General features: G+C 39.6%; 1 protein-coding gene and 1 long non-coding RNA gene across 2 annotated transcripts; both read right to left on the reverse strand.

The window, feature by feature from the left end:
* Positions 1-358: 358 nt before the first annotated feature.
* Positions 359-4049, reverse strand: LOC142173281 (uncharacterized). The gene is made up of 3 exons (XR_012702905.1): positions 3830-4049; positions 3158-3523; positions 359-1304 (listed from the first exon to the last, which is right to left on the reverse strand). It is a non-coding gene; the product is annotated as an uncharacterized LOC142173281 (long non-coding RNA).
* Positions 4050-4060: 11 nt separating this feature from the next.
* LOC142173282 (uncharacterized) lies at positions 4061-7850 on the reverse strand. The gene is made up of 2 exons (XM_075238444.1): positions 7432-7850; positions 4061-5137 (listed from the first exon to the last, which is right to left on the reverse strand). The coding sequence occupies exons 1-2, from the start codon at positions 7818-7820 to the stop codon at positions 5014-5016; spliced, it is 513 nt and encodes a 170-aa protein (XP_075094545.1). The 5' UTR covers positions 7821-7850; the 3' UTR covers positions 4061-5013.
* Positions 7851-25391: the final 17541 nt, after the last annotated feature.

Genomic DNA, 25391 nt, shown 5'->3' on the forward strand with positions numbered 1-25391 from the left:
ATGTGTCTACGCGACCCTGGACACAAGTCCAATATGTTGCTGTATGCTAGACAGTTTTGCAATTTCAACAGGTTGCTAGTTTAAGAAAAGAATGAAATTCGACATATTTTGACCAATTCAAGGTGAAAAATGAGGTTGGTCCCTCGGCAAAACTGTTGAGCCAACAAATCTTATTCAAGATTAATTCATGAGGATTAGGATTTAACAGTATCGGAGGCAACAACATTACAGGTTATCTGGTTCATATTTATGAACGATGTAACTTCTAAACGACAATAAAACCCTCCTCCTTTGTCCGGGCTTGGGACCGGCTGTGTTACACGAGAATTCAAACACAGGCGGAGTTAAAAACTTAATATTTTTTTTTGTTCTTGAGGTTGGGAGCAGCATGACCTGCCATCACATTGCGATCATTGACAAGTCACCTTAGCACAGCCAGGTCATCTTGAAGAGCTGAACTAAAGATTGAAGTATACGTGACAAGCCTCCATATATTTGGATTTGATTTGCAAAGACGAATGCACTCCTTGAAAAAATATTCAGAATCTCAGATGTTCCATAGAAGGGCATTGGATCAGGCCGGATCAACTGAAATGTAGCTAGTTTTCTGTCTTCAGAATGTGCGAGGGGCATAAGAGGATCAAGTCCAATGAAAGCGTACTGCTAAAGTATAATACATGTACATGAATTAGGTATCACCTGCCCCAGCTATGAGTGAGAATGGATATTTTGAAAAAGTCATTCAAAGGCCTCAATCGTCGACTTTCAATTAAGCAACCAAGTTCCTGGTTTAACAGTAGAAATATAGTCCTCAAGTAATTGGAGGAACGAATGGGTGCAGAAGGCTTAGCATTCAATCGGATATGGATTTAACATTTTAGCTCATACGCTGCCTCTGTTGTGGTGGACTCATATCCCATTGTCCCAGATAATATACATGGTGTGTCCAAGTTCAATCCGTTGGCAATGCATGTAAGAAAGTTGCCTTATTCGTTTATTATTTTGTTAGACCGTAGTCAAATGCAGATGGCTGTTTCAGCATACATCACCCTCGAACCTATATCCAATCACGAGGCGCCAACATCCAATCTAAAACCAAAACCTTCTTCAGACTGTAGCGGATAATAAAGCAGGGCAGGTTTCTACTTCACCCACGTCAATGACTAAAACAATTGCAGCACTAAACCATCACGTAGACTTGGGGTTGAGAGAGTGCAAAGTGTGTGTAATAACCTCCAACAGATCGCCAGCATACAAAAAAAAAGGAGTTCACGTCTGAATACACTGCACTCCTATAGAACAAACTGAGATTAAGAAATTAAAATGTAAGTAGATGTTCGAAGAAAAATCATTTTTTGCTCAAAAATCAGAAAAAGGAAGAAGACTTGACACAAATATCTCCAGTTAATTCAACTAGTCAAGAACAACCCGTGTGACTAAAACCTCATATGTAATAGATAAATGCACCCAACAGTAAAAAAAAATCAATTAATCAGTTGGCATATTGCAGATTCCCTATTAAAAGCCAAAAGTTAGAAACTCATAGCCAAAGTTAGAAATTCAAAGCATCAAGAAGACATGCAGATCCTAGTATTAAACCAGTAAGGATATAGCATCAAAGAACAACAAATGTAGCCAAATCAGCACAAACAAAAAAATCAGCCCATCAATAAAAAACACCCTTCGACCTCTCATATTTTCAAAATGCCTAGTCACCTCATATCACACATCATTAAAAGCTTAAACAACAATAACAATTATGCCTCAGTCCCAAACAAGTTGCGCATCAAAAGCCTAAAAATTCAAAAATTATGTTAAATCGATTGAAGCCCTTAATTGCAACCAAAACCTAAAACAAGCTCTGTCATGTCATCATTCTTCCACCAAGCTAAAATGTACCAAACATCAAAAACAACACAGCCTCATTGTTCAACCTAATTCATGACAGCCCATAACTAAAAGCACCCCATCAAAATCTCCAGTTTTTCTATTCCCATCAGATTCTTCAATTTCATCACATCACAGACTAAAAAATAAAGAACTATTAATATAAATCCTTCTAGCCCTTAATCAGTTATTCTAATGTAGCTCCATGATGACACCCCAACTGATTCCTCCTATTATGAGAATTCTTAATATAAACAGATCTAATCTTAACATGTCAAAAGCCCAAAAAATCAAAAATCTATCTAGACACTTTTTTAAGCCTATAATAATAGTGTAGCATCAATCTAAACATCCTCAGATGGTTTTTCTTATTAGCCTAAAAATCTCTCGTCTAAACTGATCACGTCTTAAGTATATATCTCTAAGTCATAAAGATATAGTAACACATAGCACAACTAAAAACATATAAAGCAAGAAACCAATTAAAGTACTTTTTTTTTTCTTTTTCTGTTTTTTTTTTCTAATGCTTTGAAACGAATTACTAAGAAAACACATAAGCACAACTAAAAACACATAAAGCAAGAAACCAATTAAAGAACTTTTTTTTCTTTTTCTGTTTTTTTTTTCTAATGCTTTGAAACGAATTACTAAGAAAACACATAAGTACAACTAAAAACACATAAAACAAGAAACCAATTAAAGAACTTTTTTTTCTTTTTCTGTTTTTTTTTCTAATGCTTTGAAACGAATTACTAAGAAAACACATAAGCACAACTAAAAACACATAAAGCAAGAAATCAATTAAAGAACTTTTTTTTCTTTTTCTGTTTTTTTTTTCTTTCTTTGAACCGAATTACTAAGAAAACACATAAGCACAACTAAAAACACATAAAGCAAGAAAGCACTTAAAGAACTTTTTTTTTTCTTTTTCTGTTTTTTTTTCTTTCTTTGAAAAGAATTACTAAGAAAACACATAATCACGACTAAAAACACATCAAGCACGAATTGGAAAAATGAAACGAAATTACGAAATGGAAAAATTAAACGGACTATTGAAGATAACACATAAAGAACACGACTGAATGAACGATCTAGAAAAAAAACAATGATTTAAGAAGTAAAAAGAATGCAAGAAACGAAAAACACACACAAAGAGCAACTAAAAACAAATAAAAAAAAGGAAGTAGAAGAAGACAAATTAAGAACATATGCAAGAAAACATGAAAGAAAGGATCGGAATAACAATCAAGGTAAGAAAGAGAAAGGATACCAATAACTTGTTGCGCCACCGGTCATGATCAAGAAATCTCTCTCAGCCTGCAGATTATCGTCAAAGTCGACGGTCCTTTTGATGTTATCAATAGCGAACCGGGCCGCCATTCGATCTCTCTTCCGTTGAGACTTTGCTAACGCTTCTTGGAACCGCTTCTCCCACAGGTCAGTTTTCTTCTCTTTTTCATCCAACTCTTGTTGCTGGGATTTCAAATATCAAATCAGCGTAGCGTTGCTTAAGCATCGCTGCCCGAAGCTTTTTGTTGTCGTCCTTTTCCAACTCCTTTTTAGCATCAAAGTTCGTAATCGAGATCTTCCTCTTTCTGCCGCCGCAGCCCATAATATTCCCTGTAACTTGGTCTGGCTGACAAGTATAAACCAACACCATAGCTAAAGATTATGAATGGTTAATGAATTATGAAAGGTAATCAATGATTTAGTACTACTTATATAGACAAGGGTAGGGTAGGGTAGGGTAGGGTAAGGCAAGTGAAGCCCTTGCCCCATTTATACTGTGCTTACGAGTAACACAAGTTAATCAGTTTAACATTTACATTATAACCTTAAAGCGTCCTAGTAAGACCTTTTCTAACATTTGTATGACTTCTCAACTCAGCATTATCTTCTGTCCAAAACTAAAAGTAGAGAAGCTGGTAGAAGAAAAACATACCTGCACAAGAATTTTCAGCCAGAACAGTATGCAACAGGATTAAAAATTGATCAGACAAAAAACTTTCTGAACATTTTACAGTATCGCAGGCCACAAAATTACTGGTTATCTGGTTCATATTTATGAAGGATGTAACTTGTAAAAGACAATAAAACCCTCCTCCTTTGTCCGGGCTTGGGACCGGCTGTGTTACACGAGAAATCAAACACAGGCAGAGTTAAAAACTTAATATTTTTTTTGGTTCTTGAGGTTGGGAGCAGCATGACCTGCCATCACATTGCGATCATTGACAAGTCACCTTAGCACAGCCAGGTCATCTTGAAGAGCTGAACTAAAGATTGAAGTATACGTGACAAGCCTCCATATATTTGGATTTGATTTGCAAAGACGAATGCACTCCTTGAAAAAATATTCAGAATCTCAGATGTTCCATAGAAGGGCATTGGATCAGGCCGGATCAACTGAAATGTAGCTAGTTCTCTGTCTTCAGAATGAGCGAGGGGCATAAGAAGATCAAGTCCAATGAAAGCGTACTGCTAAAGTATAATACATGTACATGAATTAGGTATCACCTGCCCCAGCTATGAGCGAGAATGGATATTTTGAAAAAGTCATTCAAAGGCCTCAATCGTCGACTTTCAATTAAGCAACCAAGTTCCTGGTTTAACAGTAGAAATATAGTCCTCAAGAAATTGGAGGAACGAATGGGTGCAGAAGGCTTAGCATTCAATCGGATATGGATTTAACATTTTAGCTCATACGCTGCCTCTGTTGTGGTGGACTCATATCCCATTGTCCCAGATAATATACATGGTGTGTCCAAGTTCAATCCGTTGGCAATGCATGTAAGAAAGTTGCCTTATTCGTTTATTATTTTGTTAGACCGTAGTCAAATGCAGATGGCTGTTTCAGCATACATCACCCTCGAACCAAAACAGGGACTCATCCTTATTCAGTCTAGTGAGGGTCCAAAAGGCTTACTCACGTACGACCCTTGGGGAACCACAATCACGTACACTCATTTCTGTCCCTTGCCAATTTATTGATCTATATTATCAACTCTATATCCAATCACGAGGCGCCAACATCCAATCTAAAACCAAAACCTTCTTCAGACTGTAGCGGATAATAAAGCAGGGCAGGTTTCTACTTCACCCACGTCAATGACTAAAACAATTGCAGCACTAAACCATCACGTAGACTTGGGGTTGAGAGAGTGCAAAGTGTGTGTAATAACCTCCAACAGATCGCCAGCATACAAAAAAAAAGGAGTTCACGTCTGAATACACTGCACTCCTATAGAACAAACTGAGATTAAGAAATTAAAATGTAAGTAGATGTTTGAAGAAAAATCATTTTCTGCTCAAAAATCAGAAAAAGGAAGAAGACTTGACACAAATATCTCCAGTTAATTCAACCAGTCAAGAACAACCCGTGTGACTAAAACCTCATATGTAATAGATAAATGCACCCAACAGTAAAAAAAATCAATTAATCAGTTGGCATATAGCAGATTCCCTATTAAAAGCCAAAAGTTAGAAACTCATAGCCAAAGTTAGAAATTCAAAGCATCAAGAAGACATGCAGATCCTAGTATTAAACCAGTAAGGATATAGCATCAAAGAACAACAAATGTAGCCAAATCAGCCCAAACAAAAAAATTACCCCATCAATAAAAAACACCCTTCGACCTCTCATATTTTCAAAATGCCTAGTCACCTCATATCACACATCATTAAAAACTTAAACAACAATAACAATTATGCCTCAGTCCCAAACAAGTTGCGCATCAAAAGCCTAAAACATCAAAAATTATGTTAAATCGATTGAAGCCCTTAATTGCAACCAAAACCTAAAACAAGCTCTGTCATGTCATCATTTTTCCACCAAGCTAAAATGTACCAAACATCAAAAACAACACAGCCTCATTGTTCAACCTAATTCATGACAGCCCATAACTAAAAGCACCCCATCAAAATCTCCAGTTTTTCTATTCCCATCAGATTCTTCAATTTCATCACATCACAGCCTAAAAAATCAAGAACTATTAATATAAATCCTTCTAGCCCATGATGACACCCCAACTGATTCCTCCTATTATGAGAATTCTTAATATAAACAGATCTAATCTTAACATGTCAAAAGCCCAAAAAATCAAAAATCTATCTAGACACTTTTTAAGCCTATAATAATAGTGTAGCATCAATCTAAACATCCTCAGATGGTTTTTCTTATTAGCCTAAAAATCTCTCGTCTAAACTGATCACATCTTAAGTATATATCTCTAAGTCATAAAGATATAGTAACACATAGCACAACTAAAAACATATAAAGCAAGAAACCAATTAAAGTACTTTTTTTTTTCTTTTTCTGTTTTTTTTTCTAATGCTTTGAAACGAATTACTAAGAAAACACATAAGCACAACTAAAAACACATAAAGCAAGAAACCAATTAAAGTAGTACTTTTTTTTTCTTTCTTTGAAACGAATTACTAAGAAAACACATAAGCACAACTAAAAACACATAAAGCAAGAAACCAATTAAAGAACTTTTTTTTCTTTTTCTGTTTTTTTTTTCTAATGCTTTGAAACGAATTACTAAGAAAACACATAAGCACAACTAAAAACACATAAAGCAAGAAACCAATTAAAGAACTTTTTTTTCTTTTTCTGTTTTTTTTTCTAATGCTTTGAAACGAATTACTAAGAAAACACATAAGCACAACTAAAAACACATAAAGCAAGAAACCAATTAAAGTAGTACTTTTTTTTTCTTTTTCTGTTTTTTTTTTCTTTCTTTGAAACGAATTACTAAGAAAACACATAAGCACAACTAAAAACACATAAAACAAGAAACCAATTAAAGAACTTTTTTTTCTTTTTCTGTTTTTTTTTCTAATGCTTTGAAACGAATTACTAAGAAAACACATAAGCACAACTAAAAACACATAAAGCAAGAAATCAATTAAAGAACTTTTTTTTCTTTTTCTGTTTTTTTTTCTAATGCTTTGAAACGAATTACTAAGAAAACACATAAGCACAACTAAAAACACATAAAACAAGAAACCAATTAAAGAACTTTTTTTTCTTTTTCTGTTTTTTTTTCTAATGCTTTGAAACGAATTACTAAGAAAACACATAAGCACAACTAAAAACACATAAAGCAAGAAATCAATTAAAGAACTTTTTTTTCTTTTTCTGTTTTTTTTTTCTTTCTTTGAACCGAAGTACTAAGAAAACACATAAGCACAACTAAAAACACATAAAAGCAAGAAAACACTTAAAGAACTTTTTTTTCTTCTTTTTCTGTTTTTTTTTCTTTCTTTGAAAAGAATTACTAAGAAAACACATAAACACGACTAAAAACACATAAAGCACGAATTGGAAAAATGAAACGAAATTACGAAATTACGAATGAACGATCTAGAAAAAAACAATGATTTAAGAAGTAAAAACAATGCAAGAAACGAAAAAAACACACAAAGAGCAACTAAAAACAAATTAAAAAAAAGGAAGTAGAAGAAGACAAATTAAGAACATATGCAAGAAAACATGAAAGAAAGGATCGGAATAACAATCAAGGTAAGAAAGAGAAAGGATACCAATAACTTGTTGCGCCACCGGTCATGATCAAGAAATCTCTCTCAGCCTGCAGATTATCGTCAAAGTCGACGGTCCTTTTGATTTTATCAATAGCGAACCGGGCCGCCATTCGTTCTCTCTTCCGCTGAGACTTTGCTAACGCTTCTTGGAACCGCTTCTCCCACAGGTCAGTTTTCTTCTCTTTTTCATCCAACTCTTGTTGCTGGGATTTCAATATCAAATCAGCGTAGCGTTGCTTAAGCATCGCTGCCCGAAGCTTTTTGTTGTCGTCCTTTTCCAACTCCTTTTTAGCATCAAAGTTCGTAATCGAGATCTTCCTCTTTCTGCCGCCGCAGCCCATAATATTCCCTGTAACTTGGTCTGGCTGACAAGTATAAACCAACACCATAGCTAAAGATTATGAATGGTTAATGAATTATGAAAGGTAATCAATGATTTAGTACTACTTATATAGACAAGGGTGTGAAGCCCTTGCCCCAAATAATTAAGGCCCAGCACTACTATACTCCATAATTTATATTAATATAATTATTAATAACACAAGTTTTAATTTTTAATATTTGGTAGACGTAAGTTAATTGGATAAATTTTTCTCATTAAATAATATATTTACCTTTTAATCAATTTTATTTTCCTTCATTTATGTATAGTCTTTTTTCATGGTTCTCGCGATTCTACTTTCTAATTTCAATTCAAATTCTCTAAATTAACTATTCTTTTTTGTCACATTTGATTGATCCACACACCAAAAAATAACTTCTTTTGTGTCTCATCTTTTTTAACTAAAAAATCCTTGAGAAAAATATCGCAGGGTTCAAAACACGATGGATAATGGAATCACCCTATTACCATTTTCACTTTAGGGAAGAATTCAATACCATATGACGTGCGCCTAACTCATACATCACTAGTTAATTTGTCCGCGCGAAAGTAATTAAAATTTATCTAAATAGTTACTACCACCGGTCCATTTTAAGTTATTTTTTGGCCTTTTTTGTGGCCCATAATATTTGATTTTTTCAAATATCAAGAAAGAATTAACTTCTTTTTTCCAAAGTTGTCTTTGGAGTATAGTGTCTAGGAGTATTTGTTGTATTTTCAATGAACAAATTAAGGTTAGTATGGTCAATTACATTGTTAATTAATGCTAAAAGGTAAATTTCTTAATATTTGTGAAAACAACCAAAAAATTACTTAAAGTGAACCGGAGGAAGTATGTTGTAATTTATAATTAAAAAGATCAATCTTTTACATATCAAATAAGTGGCTTAAAATTATTCACAAAGAATTCAAAAGTATTGAGTAAATAATATAATACTTGTATTTTGATATTTTCTTCTCATGTTTACAAATAATATCTAATGTATGCCATAGCAAAGTAAGTATGATTAAAATAATTCTAAGTTATCTTGCTAAAAAAGAAAAATGAATGTTCTCCAACGGTAACATGATCAGTTGTTCTTTGATATAATTATATTCTCAAAGTAAATTACTCCTATCTAAAAATCATTAACTCTCGTTTTCTCTTCTTCTTTTTTTTTAATGAGATCCAAATGTACAGAACCTTTAACATCACGGTATACAACATAGTCTTTCTTAGAATCTCATCGATCAATATGAAAACTTGGGACGTTGTGTGAAATTTTGATGTATGGAAATGAGATAAGATAATTAATAAAGGTAAAATATGTTTTCGTCAACAACGAATATTAATTATTAACTTTGGTTATACCTCTTGTTGTCCAATTTGCCTTAATTGGATAATATCATGTATCTTACCAACAAATGATACTATCACAATTAAAAACAAACGAACTATGTACCAGCATCATGTTACTTTTTAAGACACTAAAATTGAAAATTCAACAGAATGTATAGTGTTTATGTATTTTTATTACATTTTTGTGTTATTATGATTTATGATGTGTCACGATCCAATTTTCCCTCCGTGTGATGTCGTGACAACACCTAATCTCTACAACTAGGTAAGCTTACCATTTTTGCGGAATAATAAAATAAAAATATAAATTTAACCGACTATTCAAAAATACACAACAAATCCCAAAACTCGGAACATCGTGAATCACAAACTGCAGAAGGAAAATCTAGTGTCTCTATACATCAGAGTCTAACAAGGAAAAATACAGAAGATAATGGATATGAGAAAGAGTAGAAGGAGACTCCGAGGTCTGCGGACGCGGCATATATACCTTGAAGTCTCCAAAGCTGTCCCGGCTCACTGATAGTGCGGCTGATAAGGTGCACCTGGATCTGCACACGAAAAACATGTGCAGAGAGTAGTATGAGTATACCACAATCGGTACCCAGTAAGTGCCAAGCCTAACCTCGATCGAGTAGTGACGAGGTCAGGTCAGGGCCCTACTGGTAAATATATAATAAAATAATATAGAGTGTAATACCGCAATAAAATAAAGGCAGAAATTTAACAGCAATAAAATCATAGAAGGTAACATTTCAGTACACAGAAACACAACAGGGGATCTCCCGAGATACCGTCTCGTAGTCCCAAACATAAATGTGCAGGGGAATCTCCCGGAATACCGTTCTGTAGTCCCAAAGTAAATGTGCAGAGGGATCTCTCGGAATACCGTTCCGTAGTCCCAAAATAAATATGCAAGACAGGGGGATCTCCCGCAATACCATTCCGTAGTCCCAAAGTAAATATGCAGTACATGGGGATCTTTCGGAATACCGTTCCGTAGTCCCAAAGTAAATATGCAGTACAGCGGGATCTCCCGGAATACCGTTCCGTAGTCCCAAAGTAAATATGCAGCGCGAACGATAGAAATACAACTACATCATGAAATTCTTACGATTTAGACTAAGTATCAGTCAGGGAAGAAGCAGAAAATTCACTAAGCATGTTGCACATAATTCACATAAACAATTAAGACACGTAGACATGTTGTATTAGACTAAACATGATAGCTACACATATTGGAATAACTCAATTAAGAATAAAAATAGATTAGTACTCATTAAAATGGTATAACTCAAAATAACAGGAAAACATGTTGTTGTTCAGTAAGAAAATCGGGTTTTACCACAACTAGCCCGTGTAGGTGTTCATCACCACACGTACACGGCGCTCACATATCACAATAGTTCCAAATCTTAAGGGGATTTCCCCCACACAAAGTTAGGCAAGCCACTTACCTCGAACCAAGCTCAATCAATCGGTCACAATGCCTTTCCCACGAATATCCGGTTCCGAATGGCCCAAATCTAGCCAAAAATAATTACATATCATAAATATAACCATAATAGACTCATCTAATTAATGAAATCAACACTTAAACAAAAATTCTGAAATTAACTCAAAAATTGCCCGTGGGGCCCACATCTCGGAATCGGGTAAAAGTCATAAAATACGAATACCCATTCATTCACGAGTCTAACCATATAAAAATTACTCAAATCCGACCGCAAATCCCTTTTCAAAACTCGCAATCTTTGTTGAAGAAATTCTTCCAAATTTTTCCCAATTTCAACCCCAAAATCCGAAATTAAATGATGAAATCAACCATAGATTAGTGGAATATAACCATAAAGGAGTTAGGAATCATTACCCAAAAACTTCCTCCGAAAATCTCTCCAAATTTCGCCTTCTACCGAGCTCTCAATCAAATTTTTGTGTTATGAACTCAACCTTCGTTTTTTAACCTTAAATTCTGCCGAGGTGCGTTCTTCTTCGCGAACACGACATCACGATCGCGAATGCGATGAACAATCTTCCACTGGCCCAAAATTCCTCCTTCGTGAACGCGAGGGGACTCTCGCAAACACATACCTTCCACTGACGAACCCTTCTCGAACGCGGGAACCTCTTCGCGAACGCGTAGGCTTAATGCCCGAAGCTCCCTCTGCCCCGTTCCTCTACGCGAACGCGAGGACCATATCGCGAACGTGTAGACTTAAGGTCCCATACCTTCGCGAACGCGGGAACAACATCGCGAACGCGAAGAATAACTTAGTTGCCTTTCCCAGATGCTCTACGCGATCACGAGGCACCTCTCGCGAACGCGATGAAGGATTTTTCTGCAATAAAACACCAGAAATCTGCTACTTCTCTAAGTCCAAAAATGACCCGTTGAGCATCCGAAACACACCCGAGACCCCCGGGACCTCAACTCAATACACCAACAAGTCCTAAAACACCATATAAACTTAGTCGAGCCCTCAATTCATATCAAACAATGCTAAAATCACGAATCACCCTCCAATTCAAACTTAAAAAACTTGAAACTTCAAAATTCTACAACCGATGCCGAAACCTATCAAACCACGTCCGATTGACCCCAAATTTTGCACACAAGTCATATTCGATTATGGACCTACTCCAACTTTTGGAATAGGAATCCAACCCCGATATCAAAATTTTCACTACCAGTCCAAAACTCCAAAAAATTGACTTTCGTCAATTCAAGCCTAAATAAGCTACGGACCTCCAAAACACAATTCGGACACGGCCCTAAGTCAAAAATTACCTAACGGGGCTAACGGAACCGACGAAACTCTATTCCGGAGTCGTCTTCGCACAGTTCCGACTATGGTCATAATTCTAAGACTTAAGCTCCCGTTTTAGGGACTAAGTGTCCCAAAACACTATAAAAACTAAAACGAACCCTCCCGACAAGTCACAATAGTAGAAATAGATATGGGAGAAGCAGTAAATAGGAGATCGGGGCTATTACTTTCAAAACAACCCCCCCGGGTCGTTACATCCTCCCCCCTCAAAACAATCATTCGTCCTCGAACGAGCATAGAGACATACCTGAAGTGGTGAAAAGATGAGGATAACGGCTGTGCATATCCTGCTCGGTCTCCCAAGTCGCCTCCTCGGGCCGACTGTACCCTCCATTGAACCTTCACATAAGCAATGTTCTTTGATCTTAATTTTCTGACCTGCCTGTCCAAAATATCCACTGGCTCCTTAACATAAGATAGATCTCTGTCTAACTGGACTAAGCTGAAATCCAGCACATGAGATGGATTACCGTGATACTTCCGGAGCATAGAAACGTGGAATACCGGATGAACTCCTTCTAGACTGGGAGGCAAGGCAAGCTCATAAGCAACCTCCCCAACTCGACGCAACACCTCAAATGGACCAATGAACCTTGGGCTCAGTTTGCCCTTCTTTCCAAACCTCATAACACCCTTCATAAGCGAAACACGGAGCAAGACTCGCTCTCCAACCATGAATGCCACATCGCGAACCTTCCGGTCCGCATAACTCTTCTGTCTGGACTAGGCTGTGCGAAGTCTATCCTGAATCACCTTCACCTTTTCCAAGGCATCCTGAACCAAATCCGTACCCAATAATCTGGCCTCGCCGGGCTTGAACCAACCCACTGGGGACCGACACCGCCTACCACACAGAGCCTCATATGGTGCTATCTGAATGCTGGATTGATAACTGTTGTTGTAAGCAAACTCCGCAAGTGGCAAGAACTGGTCCCAAGCACCCCAAAATCTATCACACACGCACGGAGCATATCCTCTAATATCTGAATAGTGCGCTCGGACTGCCCGTCCGTCTGAGGGTGAAATGTTATGCTCAACTCAACCCGAGTACCCAACTCATGCTGTATAGCTCTCTAGAACCGTGATATAAACTGTGTACCCCGGTCAGAGATAATAGATACCAATACGCCATGAAGCCTGCCGATCTCACGGATGTAGATTCGAGCTAGCTGCTCGGAAGAATAGGTAGTCATCAGAGGAATGAAATGAGCCGACTTGGTCAGCCTATCCACAATCACCCAAACTGCATCAAACCTCCGCTGAGTCCGTGGGAGTCCAACAACGGAATCCTTAGTGATCCGCTCCCATTTCCACTCCGAAATCTCTAACTTTTGAAGCAATCCACCCGGTCGCTGATGCTCATATTTTACCTGCTGGCAATTCAGACATCGAGCCACATACTCTACTATGTTCTTCTTCATTCTCCTCCACCAGAAATGTTGTTTCAAGTCCTGATACATCTTTTCGGCACCCGGATGAATAGAGTACCACGAACTGTGAGCCTCATGGAGAATCAACCCACGCAAACCATCTATATTGGGCACACATAGCCTGCCCTGCATCTGAATGCACCATCATCTCCAATAGTGACATCCTTAGCATCACCGTGCTGGACTGTGTCCTTAAGGACAAGCAGATGAGGGTCATCATACTGACGCTCCTTGATACGATCATAAAGAGAAGACCGAGAGACCACACACGCCAATACTCGACCCGGCTCAGAAATATCCAATCTCACAAACTGGCTGGCTAAGGCCTGAACATCCAACGCCAATGGCCTCTCTACTGCTAGTAGATATGCTAAACTCCTCAAACTCTCTGTCCGGCGACTCAAAGCATCGGCCACCACATTGGCCTTCCCAGGGTGGTACAAAATAGTGATATCATAATCCTTAAGTAGCTCCAACCACCTCCGCTGACGTAAGTTAAGATCTTTCTGCTTAAACAGATGTTGTAAACTCCGATGATCGGTATAAATCTCACAAGGAACACCGTACAAATAATGCCGCCATATCTTCAAGGCATGAACAATAGCTACTAACTCAAGGTCGTGGACATGATAATTCTTTTCGTGCACCTTCAGCTGTCTGGACACATAGACAATCACCCTACCGTCCTGCATCAACACCGCGCTGAGACCAATCTGCGATGCATCACAATATACAGTATAAGACCCCGAACCTGTAGGTAATACCAATACTGGGGCTGTAGTCAAAGTTGTCTTGAGCTTCTGAAAGCTCTCCTCACATTCCTCTGTCCACCTGAACGGAGCACCCTTCTGGGTCAGCCTGGTCATAGGTGCTACAACATGTAAGAATCCCTCTACAAAGCGACGGTATGGCCCCGCCAAATCAAGAAAACTCCAGATCTCTATAGCTGAGGATGGCCTGGGCCAACTCTGAACTGCTTCAATCTTCTTCGGATCCACCTGGATCCCCTCACTCGATACTATATGACCCAAGAATGCCACTGAGTCTAGCCAAAACTCACAATTTGAAAATTTTGCATATAACTTTTTTTCTCTCAGGGTCTGAAGTGCAGTCCTCAGGTGCTGCTCATGATCCTCCCGACTCTAGGAGTATACCAGAATGTCGTCAATAAACACAATGACGAATGAGTCAAGATAAGGCCGGAACACACTGTGCATCAAGTGCATAAAATCTGTTGGGGCATTGGTCAACCCAAAAGACATAACAAGAAACTCATAGTGACCATATCTGGTCCTGAAAGCAGTCTCCGGGATATTCTGCTCCCGAATCTTCAACTGATGATAACTTGAACGTAAGTCAATCTTGGAAAATACTTTGGCACCCTGTAACTGATCAAATAAGTCATCAATACGAGGCAATGGATACCTGTTCTTCACTGTGACTTTGTTCAACTGGCGGTAATCAATACACATCCGCATAGAACCATCCTTCTTCTTCACAAATAAGACATGAGCACCCCAAGGTGACACACTGGGCCAAATGAAGACCTTATCAAGCAATTCATGTAACTGCTCTTTCAACTCCTTCAATTCAGGAGGAGCCATACGATATGGAGGAATAGAGATGGGCTGAGTGCTCGGTAACAAATCAATGCCAAAATCAATATCTCTGTCAGGCGGCATGCCAGGAAGATCAGCAGGAAACACATATGGAAAGTCCCTCACTACTGGAACTGACTCAACTATAGGGGTATCAGTACTGACATCTCTCACATAAGCAAGATACGCGTCACACTCCTTCTCAACCATTCGTTGAGCTTTAAGAAATGAAATAACTCTGCTGGGAGTATACTCTAAGGTACCTCTCCACTCTAACTGTGGTAATCCTGGCATAGCCAGCGTCATGGTTTTGGCGTGACAATCAAGAATAGCATAATGGGGAGACAACCAGTCCATGCCCAAGATACCATACTGAGCAATAATAAGTCGGCTCTGATCTCAAAACCAATCAAACACGACCGATACACGCGGTCCACAACAAGAGAATCTCTCACAGGAGTAGACACATAAATAGGGGAAGAATCCCGCGGTACGCCCAAATACGGGGCAAAATAAGAGGACACATAGGAATATGTAGAGCCTGGGTCAAATAATACCGATTCATCTCTATGACAGATTGGAACAATACCTGTAATGACAGAATCAGAAGCAACTGCCTCTGTATGAGCAATAAGGGCATAATATCTGGCCTGGCCTCCCCCTCTAGGGCGACCTCTACCTCCCCGACCTCCACCTCAAGTTGGCTGAGCAGGTGGGGTGGCAGTTGGTGCTGTAATTATGGCATGAGAACCCGGTGGGGCACGCTGTGGCTGAAATTCTGTGGAGGTGCACCCCTCCTAATCTTGGGGCAATCCTTCACCATGTGGTGAGTGTTGCCACACTCAAAACAAGCTCTGGGAGGGCGTGGCTGCTGTGACTAGCTCGGACCAGGTCTGGTGGACTGGCCGCTAGGAACACCCCTTGCAGGAGGCACACTAGATACTGGCGGTGCATAATAAGGTTCCTGGGGTCTGGAAGGAGCTGGAACACCGCTGGTGGCTGGAAGAGCTGAATGAACGGGGCAGCTCATATAACCCCTACCATGGCGAGCTGCTGGGACACGAGCTCCAGAATAATAACCAGTCTCTCGAGACCTCTTGGCCTCCCTCTCCTCTCTATCCCAGGCAAACATGCCCTCAAGCCTTCTGGCAATACTCACAACCTACTGATAAGAAATATCCATCTCCAACTCTCTGGCCATACTACTCTGGATGCTAGGATGGAGTCCCTCAATAAACCGTCGAACCCTCTCCCGGTGTATGTCGGGCCAAATTACTGAAGCGAACTGCATACTCTGACACAGTCATAGCACCCTGGCGCAGCTGCTCAAACTCCGTGCACCATGAGTCCCTGAGGCTCTGAGGGACATACTCTCTCAAAAACATATCCGAGAACAGAGTCCATGTAAGTGAAGCTACCTCAGCCGGACTACTTAACTCATAAGCACGCCACCGCTGATAGGCTGCTCCTCTAAGCTGGAATGTGGTAAAAGAAACCCCGCTACGCCCATATTATAGAGAATACGATGACACTCCTCCAAAAAACCCTGAGCATCATCTGTAGCTAATCTGCTGAAAGTAGGTGGGTGGTACTTCTTGTACCTCTCAAGTCTGAGCTGCTCCGCCTCAGAAGCTGCTGCCCTAATCTCGGGCTGAGCTGAAGCTACCTGCTGCATTGGTACAATCTCTGGAACCTGGTCGACATGAACCCGCTGCTCGAGAGTACCGGCGACGAGAGTCTGTGCTCCTCCCCCGGCCTGAGATGTGGCAGGAGCAAGTGGAATCAATCCAGCCTGAGCTAAGGTGCTGAACATGCTCAGAAACTAGGCTAGAGTTTCCTGGAGGGCTGGTGCAACAACAGGTATCTCAGGTGTCTGCCCTTCAGCTTGAGCTACTGGGGGCTCCTCTGTAGTAGCTCGTGCGGGTGCTTTGGCTGCACCACGTGGACGTCCTCGGCCTCTACCCCAGCCCCGGCCTATCGCGACTCTAGCAGGGGGCGCGAGTTCCTGTTCATCAGATCCGCTTGTACGTGTCCTCACCATCTATGATAGAATAGAATACAAAAATTTAGAATCTCTTAAGTCAACAATTTTTGCACGACAAGGAATCAAAGTAGTGAAATTTTCCTAACAGTTCCATAGCCTCCCGAAGATATGTACAGACGTCTCTGTACCGATCCGCGAGACTCTACTAAATCGGTTTGTGACTCACGACACCTATGAACCTAGTGCTCTGATACCAACTTGTCACGACTCAATTTCCCATCTATGTGACATCGTGACAGCACCTAGTCTCTACAACAAGGTAAGCTTACCATTTTGTGAAATAATGAAAAAAAATATAAATTTAACCGACTATTCAAAAATACACAACAAATCCCAAAACTCGGAACATCGTGAATCACAAACTACAGAAGGAAAATCTAGTGTTTCTATACATCAGAGTCTAACAAGGAAAAATACAGAAGATAATGGATATGAGAAAGAGTAGAAGGAGACTCCGAGGTCTGCGGACGCGGCATATATACCTTGAAGTCTCTAAAGCTGTCCCGGCTCACTGATAGTGCGGCTGATAAGGTGCACCTGGATCTGCACACGAAAAACATGTGCAGAGAGTAGTATGAGTACACCACAATCGGTACCCAGTAAGTGCCAAGCCTAATCTCGATTGAGTAGTGACGAGGTCAGGTCAGGGACCTACTGGTAAATATATAATAAAATAATATAGAGTGTAATACCGCAATAAAATAAAGGCAGAAATTTAACAGCAATAAAATCATAGAAGGTAACAGTTCAGTACACAGAAACACAACAGGGGATCTCCCGAGATACCGTCTCGTAGTCCCAAACATAAATGTGCAGGGGAATCTCCCGGAATACCGTTCTGTAGTCCCAAAGTAAATGTGCAGAGGGATCTCCCGGAATACCGTTTCGTAGTCCCAAAATAAATATGCAAGACAGGGGGGATCTCCCGCAATACCATTCCGTAGTCCCAAAGTAAATATGCAGTACATGGGGATCTTTCGGAATACCGTTTCGTAGTCCCAAAGTAAATATGCAGTACAGCGGGATCTCCCGGAATACCGTTCCATAGTCCCAAAGTAAATATGCAGCGCGAACGATAGAAATACAACTACATCATGAAATTCTTACGATTTAGATTAAGTATCAGTCAGGGAAGAAGCAGGAAATGCACTAAGCATGTTGCACATAATTCACATAAACAATTAAGACACGTAGACATGTTGTATTAGACTAAACATGATAGCTACACATATTGGAATAACTCAATTAAGAATAAAAATAGATTAGTACTCATTAAAATGGTATAACTCAAAATAACAGGAAAACATGTTGCTGCTTCAGTAAGAAAATCGGGTTTTACCACAACTAGCCCGTGTAGGTGTTCATCACCACACGTACACGGCGCTCACATATCACAATAGTTCCAAATCTTAAGGGGATTTCTCCCCCCCCCTCCCCCCCACAAAGTTAGGCAAGCCACTTACCTCAAACCAAGCTCAATCAATCGGTCATAATGCCTTTCCCACAAATATCCAGCTCCGAATGGTCCAAATCTAGCCAAAAGCAATTACATATCATAAATACAACCATAATAGACTCATCTAATTAATGAAATCAACACTTTAACAAAAATTCCGAAATTAACTCAAAAATCGCCCGTGGGGCCCACATCTCGGAATCGGATAAAAGTCACAAAATACGAACACCCATTCACTCACGAGTCTAACCATATAAAAATTACTCAAATCCGACCACAAATCCCCTTTCAAAACTCGAAATCTTTGTTGAAGAAGTTCTTCCAAATTTTTCCCAATTTCAACCCCAAAATCCGAAATTAAATGATGAAATCAACCATAGATTAGTGGAATATAACCATAAAGGAGTTAGGAATCATTACCCAAAAACTTCCTCCGAAAATCTCTCCAAATTTCGCCTTCTACCGAGCTCTCAATCAAATTTTTGTGTTATGAACTCAACCCTCGTTTTTGAACCTTAAATTCTGCCCAGGTGCGTTCTTCTTCACGAACGCGACATCACGATCCCGAACGCGATGAACAATCTTCCACTGGCCCAAAATTCCTCCTTCGCGAACGCGAGGGGACTCTCGCGAATGCGTACCTTCCACTGACGGACCATTCGCAAACGTGGGAACCTCTTCGCGAACGCGTAGGCTTAATGCCTACCTTCCACTGACGGACCCTTCGCTAACGTGGGAACCTCTTCGCAAACGTAGGCTTAATGTAAATGCGAGGACCATATCGCGAACGCATAGGCTTAAGGTCCCACACCTTCGCGAATGTGGGAACAACATTGCGAACGCGAAGAACAACTTAGCTGCCTTTCCCAGACGCTCTACGCGATCGCGAGGCACCTCTCGCGAACGCGATGAAGGATTTTTCTACAATAAAACACCAGAAATCTGCTACTTCTCTAAGTCCAAACATGACCCGTTGAGCATCTGAAACACACCCGAGACCCCCAGGACCTCAACCCTATACACCAACAAGTCCTAAAACACCATACCAACTTAGTCAAGCCCTCAATTCACATCAAACAATGCTAAAATCACGAATCACCCTCCAATTCAAACTTAAAGAACTTGAAACTTCAAAATTCTACAACCGATGCCGAAACCTATCAAACCACGTCCGATTGAGCCCAAATTTTGCACACAAGTCATATTCAACATTACGGACCTACTCCAACTTTCGGAATCAGAATCCGACCCTGATATCAAAATTTCCACTACCGGTCCAAAACTCCTAAAATTCCACTTTCACCAATTCAAGCCTAAATAAGGTACGGACCTCCAAAATACAATTCGGACACGCCTTTAAGTCAAAAATCACCTAACGGGGGTAACGGAACTGACAAAACCCCATTCCGGAGTCGTCTTCGCACAATTACGACTATGGTCACAATTCTAAGACTTAAGCTCCCGTTTTAGGGACTAAGTGTCCCAAAATACTCTAAAAACTAAAACGAACCCTCCCGTCAAGTCACAATAGTAGAAATAGATATGGGAGAAGCAGTAAATAGGGGATCGAGACAATTACTTTCAAAATAACCGGCCGGGTCGTTACATGATATTATATTTATTAGAAGAAAATTAAATCTTAAAAAATCGAATTCACGCTTTTACTACATGGAAAATCTATTTCTTCCATTTTGAGTTTCATTCTTAGCCAAATTCCAAGACTTCCATCCTTTATGTGAAGATCTTACGGTGTAATATTGTCACGATCCCAAATTTCCTCCGTAGGAGGTCGTAATGGCACCTAGTCTCTAAGACTAGGTAATCCTATCAATGCGAAATAATAATAGATATCTAAAATAAATAAACTACAATTCAAATAATTACAACTATCAATACGGAATAATAATAGATATCTGAAATAAATAAACTACAATTCAAACAATTACAACTCCCAAAACCCGGTAGAAATAAGTCACAAGCTTCTAAGAATTTATTCTCAATGTCTCTATATATATATCAAGGTCTAAAGAAAATAAGGAAGCAACATGATAATGATAGAAGGGGACTCCGGAGTCTACGGACGGTGGCAGATATACCTCGAAGTCTCCGTAAATCGGTAATTCACTGATGTCTCGGCTGGTAAGATGTACCCGGATCTGCACAAAAAGATGTGCAGAAGCGTAGTATGAGTACACCACAACGGTACCAAGTAAGTGTCAAGCTTAACCTCGATAGAGCAGTGACGATGTCAGGTCAGGCCCTACTGAAAAATAAATAATGGCATGGTAAAATATTTAACAATATAATAAGATAAAATGATAATGGAAATGAATCAACTAGTATGTTACCATTTAATTACACCAAATAATGGCAATTAATACCTCGTGGAAACAAAACAGAATTCTTTTCAACTTGGAAGAAAATCACAACAATAATCAAAGGCAACTGCGGCCATAAATCAATATCAACAAGGGCACTCCCGAGGTACCGCCTCGTAGCCCCAAATCATAAATAAATTCACAATATATCATTTTTCTTATACCACCGCGGGAGTCTTCACAATTTATTTTAAAGAAAATATTTTTTTCCGAAATAGCATCCCGCGTTTTAGCCACCCTTATCACACCACATGACTTCTAGTAGTTTCCCCTACTAGCCACGCGTATCAAGCTACCCTTATCTCACCGCATGCGTTTCAATACCCGGACCTTATACCACCGCATGCGTATCAATATCACAATATATCACAATTTGCACATCAAGTGCACAAATGTTTCAATTTGCCAAATAAATCAACAACAATATTTTTTCACAATAAAGAGCTCATGGTTCCATCACAATGAGTACGAAAATCTCACAAAAATATTCGGGAATAAATAACTCAACAAAATAATATTTTAAAATTTTAATACGTTGCTTCAATACCAAATTTAAAATGTCAAATAATTCATATTAATAATATTTAATTAAAAGAAAATCAACCTTCAAATAATGCACAGAATAAAAGAAATCAAGTTTCAACTAAACAGGTAAAATAATTAGTTGGAAAAGGTCAAGTAAATTTAAAGTATAAACATTTAAATCAATGATGAATAATATAATACAAGATAAAATTATTTAATTAATATGCAACATCGATCTACAGAATTTAAAAATATAATCTTTCATATTTAGCCCGTATACACACTCGTCACCTCGTGTACACGACTTTCAACACATTTCAATATATCACTTCAATACCAATCCTAGGGAAAATTTCCCCCACACAAGGTTAGACAAGTCACTTACCTCGACTTTCTCCAATTTAACCAAATAGTATGCATTTTCCTCGATTTTCCGACTCTGATCGACTCGAATCTAGTCATAATTAATTCGATACAGTCAACAAAAATTATAGAATCAATTCCATAAGAAAATACTATATTTTCAATAAAAATCTGAAATTAACTCAAAAATTGCCCGTGGGGCCCACGTCTCGGAATCAGGCGAAAGTTACGAAATCCGACAACTCATTCAATTACGAGTCCAACCATACCAGTTTCACTCAAATCCGACTCTAAATCGACACCGAAATCTCAAAAATTCGTTTCTATGAGATTTCTAAACTTTTTCCAAATTTCAATCTCAAAACACTAATTAAATGGTGAAAACAATGATGGATTCGGGTAATCTAACCAAAATTGAGTTAAGAACACTTACCCCGATGTTTTCTCTGAAAATCGCCCAAAAATCGCCTCCCCCAAGCTCCAATTTGTCAAAAATGGCGAATGGGACGAAATCCCCTCCTTTATAATTCTGCCCAGGCAGCCCTTGGTCATGGCCTCGATCCTGGACCTCGATCATGGACCTCGAGCCTGGGCCTTTCAATCATGGCCTCAAGCCTTGCCTTCGATCATGGTCCTCGAGCCTGCCTTCGATCATGGTCCTCGAGCTTTGCCTTCGATCATGGCCCTCGAGCCTTGCCTTCGATCATGGCCCTCGAGCCTGCCTTCGATCATGGCCCTCGAGCCTGCCTTCGATCATGGCTCGATTTTCTGGGCTCGATTTCTGGGCTTCGATTTCTGCATTTCCAGCAGAAGAAAATTGCAGCAGCTTTTTAAGTCCAACTTTTGATCCGTTAACCATCCGAAACTCACCCGAGGCCCTCGGGACCTCAACCAAATATACCAACAAGTCCTAAAACATCATACAGACTTAGTCGAGTCTTCAAATCACATCCAACAATACTAAAAACACGAATCACACATAGATTCAAGCCTAATGAACTTTGAAACTTTGAATTTCTACAAACGACGCCGGAACCTATCAAATCAAGTCCGATTGACCTCAAATTTTGCACGCAAGTCATAAATGACATAACGGAGCTTTGAAAATTTTCGAAACTGGATTCCGACCCCTATATCAAAAAGTCAACTCCCCGGTCAAACTTCCAAACTTCAATTACTATTTTAGCCTTTTTTAGCCTAATTTAAGTACGGACTTCCAAATAAAATTCCGAATACGCTCCTAAGTCCAAAATCACCATACGGAGCTGTTGGAATCATCAAAATTCTATTCCTGGGTCGTTTGCACATAGGTCGACATCCAGCCAACCCTTTCAACTTAAGTTTTTAAACTTTGGAACTAAGTGTACCAATTCATTCTAAAATCATTTCGAACCTAAACCAATTACTCCGGCAAGTCACATAACAGTTATAAAGCACAGAATGAGCGATAAATAGGGGAATGGGACTACAACCTTTAAAATGACTGGCCGGGTCATTACATCCTCCCCCTCTTAAACAAACGGTCGTCCTCGAACGGGTTTAGAATTATACCTGGAGTGGTGAAAAGTTGAGGATAACAGATGCGCATATCATGCTCGGTATCCCAAGTCGCCTCCTCGGCCGGATGACCCCTCCACTGAACCTTCACGGAAGCAATATTCTTTGACCTCAGCTTTCGAATCTGCCTTCCCAAAATAGATACTGGTTCCTCAACATAAGATAGATCCTTGTCCAACTGAACTGAACTGAAGTCTAACACATGAGACGGATCACCGTGATACTTCTGGAGCATAGAAACATGGAATACCGGATGAACTGCAGAGAGACTAGGTGGTAGTGCAAGTCTATAAGCCACCTCTCCAACTCTCTCAAGAATCTAAAAAGGCCTAATATACCTAGGGCTCAACTTGCCCTTCTTCCCGAAGCTCATCACACCCTTCATAGGCGAATTTCGGAGTAAGCCTATAACGACCCGATCGGTCGTTTTGAGAATTTAAGTCTCGTTAGGCGGCATAAGACCCTGAACAATATTGTATTATGTGTATTGACTTGCTTGCATGGTTGAATTCAGTTACCGGATGATTCATAGTAATTTGGGACACTTAGTCTTAAGTCTTAGGATTTTGACTGTAGTCGGAATTGTGTGAAGAGGACTCCGGAATGGAGTTCTGTCGGTTCCGTTAGATCCATTGGGTGATTTTAGACTTAGGAGCGTGTACGGACTGTGAATTTGAGGTCCGTAACTTATTTAGGCTTGAAATGACGTAAGTCGAATTTTTGGGGATTTGGACCGGTGGTGAAAATTTTGATATCGGGGTCGGATTCTGATTCCGGAAGTTGGAGTAGGTTGGTAATGTCAGTTATGACTTGTGTGCAAAGTTTGGGGTCATTCGGGCGTGATTTGTTAGGTTTCGACATCGGTTGTGAAAATTTAAAGCTTCAAGTTCTTTAAGTTTGAATTTGGAGGGTGATTTGTGATTTTAGCGTCGTTTGATGTAATTTGAGACCTCGAGCGAGTCCGTGTTAGGTTATGAAACTTGGTTGTATGCTTGGATGGGGTACCAGGGGCCTGAGGTGTGTTTCAGACGAGTTTCAGATGGTTTTTCGTGGTTGTGAAGAGGTCTGCGTTCTGGTGTAATCGCACCTGCGGACGTTGGTCGCAGGTGCGATGGTCGCAGGTGCGAAGATGGAGGCGCAAGTGTGAGAAGCGCTGGACTTGGCAGTCTCCGCAGGTGCGGAGAATTTGTGCGCATCAGTGGCTCCGCAGAAGCGGATTCTAGGATGCAGAAGCGAGAGGAAGCGCAAGTGTGGTTGGACATGCGCACCTGCGGTTGCGCAGATGCGGCTAATTATGTCGCAGGTGCGGTCATGCCTGGGCAGAAAAGAGAAATTCGAGGGTTTGATTTCATAGTTGTTTTATCCATTTAATTTCGGATTTTCGGGGTTGAAATTGGGAAAACTTGGAAGAACTTCTTCAATAAGGATTTCGAGTTTTGAAATGGGATTTGTGGTCGGATTTGAGTAATTCTTATATGGTTGGACTCGAGAGTGAATGGGTGTTCGTATTTTGTGATTTTTACCCGATTTCGAGACGTGGGCCCGGGTCGACTTTTTAGGGCGAATTTCAGAATTTTTGTTAAAATATTGATTTCATTAATTTGATGAGTCTATTATGGTTGTATTCATGATATGCAATTGTGTTTGGCTAGATTTGGACCATTCAGAGTCGGATAATTGAGAAAAGGGCATTATTACGGACTGATTGAGCTTGGTTCGAGGTAAGTATCTTGCCTAACCTTGTGTGGGGGATTTTTCCCTTAGGATTTGAGTCTTCTATGTTGATTGTAGTCCATGTACGCGAGGTGACAAGTGCGTGCTCAGACTTATTTGTGAAAAGTTAGCCTTTTAGGATTATTAGGTCCTTATATTCACCGAGTATGAAGTTGTTCTTGATATGATTTAAGTTCCTATTTACTAGTTTCACCTCCACATGCTTTAATTAGAATTAATTGCTTCAGGATTCATTCTTATTGCCTATTTGACTCTTATTTGACTTAACTGAAGAATTTACCTCCTCTATTGTCATGCTATCGTTTCATAACTGTTTATCTCTATTT

This window comes from Nicotiana tabacum, chromosome 19, assembly GCF_000715075.1.
Source record: "Nicotiana tabacum cultivar K326 chromosome 19, ASM71507v2, whole genome shotgun sequence".
Classification (NCBI taxonomy): domain Eukaryota; kingdom Viridiplantae; phylum Streptophyta; class Magnoliopsida; order Solanales; family Solanaceae; genus Nicotiana; species Nicotiana tabacum.

Coding starts and splice junctions, on each gene's coding strand:
- LOC142173282 (XM_075238444.1), bottom strand. CDS start 7,820: ATGGTGTTGGTTTATACTTGTCAGCCAGACCAAGTTACAGGGAATATT. Junction 5,138..7,431: donor GGTGGCGCAACAAGTTATTG/GTATCCTTTCTC, acceptor TCTTAATCTCAG/TTTGTTCTATAGGAGTGCAG.